General features: G+C 57.3%; 1 protein-coding gene across 1 annotated transcript; it reads right to left on the bottom strand.

Moving 5' to 3' along the window:
- Positions 1-1077: 1077 nt before the first annotated feature.
- Positions 1078-5468, bottom strand: SIX2 (SIX homeobox 2). Its single transcript, XM_054630255.2, has 2 exons — positions 4817-5468; positions 1078-2265 (listed from the first exon to the last, which is right to left on the bottom strand). The coding sequence occupies exons 1-2, from the start codon at positions 5374-5376 to the stop codon at positions 1962-1964; spliced, it is 864 nt and encodes a 287-aa protein (XP_054486230.1). The 5' UTR covers positions 5377-5468; the 3' UTR covers positions 1078-1961.
- Positions 5469-5698: the final 230 nt, after the last annotated feature.

Raw genomic sequence — 5698 nt, 5'->3', positions numbered from 1 at the left:
ACCCCGCTGCACCCCAGCATAAAGAGAAAACTGGATTTATAGCCGCGACTGAGGGAGAGCTTTTTTCGGAGACCGAGCCTCCCCATTGCCGACATCCATACATTCCCTTCTACAGACTTTTAACGGGACCTCAGAGAAATGTGCTTTTAGCGGACACCCGCAAACGCACAGAGGCGCTAATCCAGACCCAGATTACATCAAATTAGGACACTGCCCGCACAATACTCCCACTGATTGAAATTTCAGCCAGCATCTGAAACCTGGACACGATCTTTGCTGATCTACACATTTTTCTATGCCGCTTGAAGTCAAATCGTTTTCTCGGTTTATTTTTCACAAGAAAATCATTCCAAAGAAGATTAAAAAAGACCAAAAATGAAGTTATAAAGCTGTTTGCAAGTTCTGAGAACATTTTAAGCACATAACACGCTCGGCTTCTAGCAAAGAACACGTTCGGCGAGGGTGCAAGCTGCAAGAGTCCTGAGCTTTTTAATGGGGCAAACTAGCAAGCAACTTGCCTGTCTCTTTGGCCACGCGGTGCTTACAGGAAAGGAAATTAAAAAGAAAGAAAGAAAAAGGAGAGGAATAGAGAAATCCCTTTCCCAGCATCCCGCAGGCGCCGGAAAGGCGTTTGCAGCCCAGTGTCCGTGCTGGACCCCGGAGCGGGCTCTGGCCACCCTCGGTTTGCCCACCCGCCCTCGGGACGAGGTGGGGGGAGAGGGGGCGGCTTTTTGCCGGGGCAGGCGGGCACCGGGGCAGAACAGCCCGCAGCCTGCGGGGCCGTGCCCTCGGGGAGCAGGTGGGCGAGCTCTCCGCTTCCCTCAGGGCCCGCACCGCCCGTCCTTCCCCGTGCCCTTGGCTCTCCGCTCCCGCAGGGCCACTTCGTCTGCCCGTGGCGCTCGGCGCTTCCCCGACCGGGCCGGTAAGGGCCCCGACGTGCCCGGGCCAAGCCGGGCAGGGTGCCGGGGCTCTGGCCAGCGTCCCCGCCAGGGCGCCCGCTCTGCTCCGCTCAGGACTGAGCCCGAAAACACCCCGCGGGCGAGTGAAGCAGCCATACGCCGAGCTAGATTTCTAAATTTTATTATAAAATAAAAGCAGAAATATTTTCCAAAGAATGTATTCACATAATATAAACAATAAACAAAACTAAGGTGAGTGACTTGCGGTTGATACTGTCATTTAGGTCTAAACTTCAGCAGCAATTCCTGTTTTCTCTTTAAAGCCTGCTCCAGCCCGCGTTGCACCCCGAAGGGAAAATCTACCTCTGCCTTCCGTCGGGCCGGAGCTGGGCCATCATTTCCTTTCCCACCCAGCAAATGGCGAAAGCACCACATGGACAAGGCCAAAGAAGCTGTCTCTCTGCATAGCATCAGCTACAAGAAGGTTACAGAGTCTGCCTAGAGCGCGTGTTGCTGCTATATCTTGACTACGACTTTTGTATTCTTAGTTGAAATTGTACATCGTACACCTGCCACGGATACATAGCTACAATAGAATAACGGGAGCGATGTGTAACTTTCAAACAGGCATGGCAAGAGCAGCCTTGCGTTCCCCTTTCTTCCCCACCCCCCCAAAAAAATAAAAATATTACGATGTGCCTCTTCCCACACAGACCGGCCCGATCGAGTGACAACACTGAGAGATTTGTGAAGTTAAGGCTGGAATGAGCTGCTACACCGATCAGCCTTACAGCCTGCCGTGAAAATCACGGCTCCTGTCCAACAGTCCTTACACGCCTGAAAACGCCTGTAAGCAACCCTTAAGGCTTTTCACAATATCAGCTACCCACAGCGGAGTCCACTACCTTGCAAACCTGCAGCCAGCCTGCTGCCAAAGGGCACAACACTTCTACTAAGGTGTTTGTCATTGCTTTCAAAGTCCCTGGTAAGATTAAAGGAAAAAAAAATAGGAAAAATTGAGGAAGGGAGGGCTGGCGCGAAGGAGTGAGCGTGTACACGGTTTTAAGAGCCCAGATCGACCAAGTTAGATGACATGGGGTTGAGAATGGAGTCCTGCAAGCTGTGGTGGTGCATGGGGTCGGCGCTGGGCACGGGGATGGCGCTGGGGCCCTGGGGGTGGCCCAGGCCGTGCAGGGGCTGCAGCCCGGGGTTGGAGCTGAGCAGCAGCGCGGGGCTGGAGGAGGTGTGATCCGGGGTCCCTGACGGCGTCTTCTCGTCCTCTGAGCTCCCCAAAACTGTCTTATTCCCGTTCATTGACGCCGAGAGCGGGTTGTGGCTGTTGGAGTTGGAATTCTCGTTGTTTTCCCTATAGGAAACACAAAAGAGGGAGGGAAATCACCATGTGGCCGTCGCTCCGGGGTGCGCACCGCGGGAGCGGGGGCGGCGGGGAGCGGGCTCCGGGGAGCAGCGAGCGGAGGGGAGCAGTGCAAAAACTGTAGGTTTAAAAACTCTGCCAACCTCCGAGGCCTCTTCATCTGGCACTTAGGTCTAAGGTCCGCTGAGCTTGTAAACAGTCTCCCACCAGCCCAGCGGAAAGTGTCACTTTGCCAAACCGTAATTTTCTGCATTCAAAGAGTTTGCACAGCGTGAGGAGGGGGGCGGAAGGGAAGGGAGGAAGACTTTATTTAAAAAACAAACAAATAAAAAAAACCCAAAACTTTTTAACTTTAAAACTGCCCTAGGAGCTGAAGAGATGTTCAACCATGACTTCTCCTGAGGAGGCCAAAGCCTGGCGAGCTGCAGGCAGGATGGCTCCGTGCAGCCCCGGGCTCACATCAGGAGGGAAAGTCTTTTGCTTAAGTAACTGGACATGGTTTCTTTTCCCCCTCGCCCTGAGCTTCAAGCTCAGAACATAGCCCAATATGGACGATAAGGAAAGCGAACAGAGTTAACCCGCTGCTTTCCTCTCGGGAAATGCTCGGCACGCCCGCCGCTGCTCCTCCGTCCCGTCCCGGAGCGGCGTGGGCGCAGCCGGGACGGCCCTCGCACGGCTCCGCGGCGGGGGCAGCCCGCACCACCGGTGCGCTGCCGACTAAGGCTCGGAAAGGCAGGACTTAGTTTCGAAATTCATCACCGGGTGAATACCAAGAAATCGCTGGAGGCGGGCCAAGCCCTTGCAGATATATCTATATATTTATATATCTATATATGAGGGTTTTTTTTCGGTAATGTTAGTGGTAAGAAGGGGTGGGGGCTGCCGTCTAGGCAAGGCTTCCTCGGCCTACATAGCCCTCGTAGAAATACTTTAGACACCGTTCTGCCTGAACTACTGACGGCAGTGCAAGCCTTTTTAAAAGCTTCTGCGGAAGTTTTGTAACACGCTCTCTGGCAGAGAGGCCCTATCCTGCAGGATTTGGTCGAGAGAAGTTAAGCTATAGCACGGACGGGTTTTCCTCACTAAAGGCTGCATGATGTGGCTGGAGACACTTAGTGCCAAAAAAATAAAAATAGACAAGAAAGCTCTGTTTGAACAGGTTTCCTTGAGTGGATGGCAATCCCATGAACGGTCTGTTTTCCAACGCCTGGAGTGTAATATTAGGTTGAGTGTATTTTTCAATGTCAAAAATATTATTTGTCTCTAGAGACCTTTAAAATTTGATTCCTCGGGAAAAAAAAAAAGAAAAAGGAATGGAATAAGTGTAACCTTCATTTCCTTTGGATATTTGAAGGTGAGTCCCTGCTATCAGCAATAAAAAGGATCTCTAACATCTCGTAAAACCAACACTTGTGAGGATTTGAAGGAAAACTAAAGCGCTAGCACAGTTTCGGGAAATGAATAGAGCAAATCTGTGCCCGAATCTGCCGGGCTGCACAGCAGGGCGGCCGCGGCGCTGCCCGTTTCCAAAACACGGTTGGCAGAAACCAAAGATAGAAAGAATTCTCCTCGGAGGCACGGATCTACAGGATTCTGATCCGCTAATTAACCCGCAGATCATAGAATCATACGATTGCCTGTACGGACCGGGCAGTTCAGTGAGCTAGTGAACGCAGAAAGAGAGCCCTTTTTGCTTCTTCGACCCGTCTTCCTAAGGCACAGGGAACTGCTGACGGAAAAATCGCCCCGAATAGCCAGGGATGTAGGCATTAACCTCTTCCCGGCGATTAATGGTCCCTTCACTCCACTTAACGTGAAAAACACAGCTGCAGAATCATATTCGGCCTACGGACACACACCTATTGACGTGCGTTCATGAGCACCTTGCTGGGCAGCGAATAAGAACTGCAAGGTCATGAGCGAGGCAGGAAGTCGCTCCCCTCAGACAGACCTTGTCCAGGTCTCCAGGAGCCCAGGACAGAGGATGTATTTGCTCAGACCAACACTCAGACCCACGCGTTGCCGGCTGCCCCCCGGCTGCCCCTTTCTGCCCCGGAGTACCCTCACGGACACGCTCCGAGCTGTGCGGGGCGCGGAGCCCTCGGCCTCTCCCGACGGGCCGCGGACCCTCACGGGCACCTCCGGCCGCGGCTCCTGGCCGGGCTCCTCGCCGGGCTGCGGCGGAGAGGAGGCGGCAGCGCTGCTTAACCGGGACTCGCCGCAGGCCGTGTGAAGCGTCCCTGGCAGCCGGGGCTGCCCCGGGGCCGCCGCGCCGGCTGTGCGGAGAGCGGGGAGTCGGCGGGGAACGGGTCTCGGCCGCCTCTCCCGGGGCTACTTTTGGCGCACAGACGCCTTCACCGAGCCCCCAGCTCGCTGGCCTCTGGTTCTTTGGGCGCCCCCGAGGGAGAGCCCCCGTCCCCTCCCGGCGGGCCTTCCGCAGCCGGGGCCGGGGCCGGGGCAGATAGAGAGACCCGGGGTGAGCACCGGGGTCGGGGAGCCGCGGGCGCCGGGGGAAGCCGTGGGAAGCCGTGGGAAGCCGTACCTTTCCTTGGCCTCGGCGGCGCGGTCCCGCTGCCGGCGGTTCTTGAACCAGTTGCTGACCTGGGTGGTGGTGAGGCCGGTGGCCTCGGCCAGCTCCCGCTTCTCGCGGGGGGACGGGTAGGGGTTGTGCGCGTACCACTCTCGGAGGACGCTGCGGCTCTTCTCCTTGAAGCAGTAGCTGGTCTCCTCGCCGTCCCAGATGGAGCGGGGCAGCGGGAACTTGCGGCGCACCCGGTACTTGCCCACCGCCCCTAGGGGTCGCCCCCGCAGCTTCTCCGCCTCGATGTAGTGCGCCTTGAGCCAGAGCTGCTGCAGCTTGGGGTGGTTGTGCGCCGAGAACTGGTGGCTCTCCAGGATCTTGTAGAGCTCGCGGAAGTTGCCCCGGTGGAAGGCCACCACCGCCTTGGCCTTCAGGACGCTCTCGTTCTTGTGGAGGTGCTCGCAGGCAGGGAGGGACCAGAGGAACCGCCCCAGCCGCTCGATGTTGCCGCCTTGCTGGAGCACCTCGCAGACGCAGGCCACTTGCTCTTGGGTGAAGCCAAAAGTCGGGAGCATCGACATGGTGAGCCCTGCCGCGCCGCGCGCCCTACGGCCGCATAGAGGGGAGCGGCGCGGGGCGGCGGGCAGCGCCCGGCATGCGGGGCCGGCCCCGGGGCGGCGGCGCCCGGCGGGGCCCGCTCGGGCGTCACGGCCGGGCGCGGGGGGCCGCGGCCATCGGCGGCGCCCGGCCCCGGGGCGGTCGCGGGAGCCGGGGAAAAAATGCGAAGAGCGACGAAAAAAGTCTCGAGAGCCCGAGCGCGGGCGGCTTTTCCGCCCGGCCGCCGCCTCCTTTTTGTAAGTCCAAGTTGCGAGAGTAACTTCGTGCCTCTTTTGTCTCCTATCT

The sequence above is a fragment of the Agelaius phoeniceus genome, chromosome 3 (assembly GCF_051311805.1).
Source record: "Agelaius phoeniceus isolate bAgePho1 chromosome 3, bAgePho1.hap1, whole genome shotgun sequence".
NCBI lineage: Eukaryota > Metazoa > Chordata > Aves > Passeriformes > Icteridae > Agelaius > Agelaius phoeniceus.
This window is presented reverse-complemented; position numbering and strand designations above follow the sequence as displayed.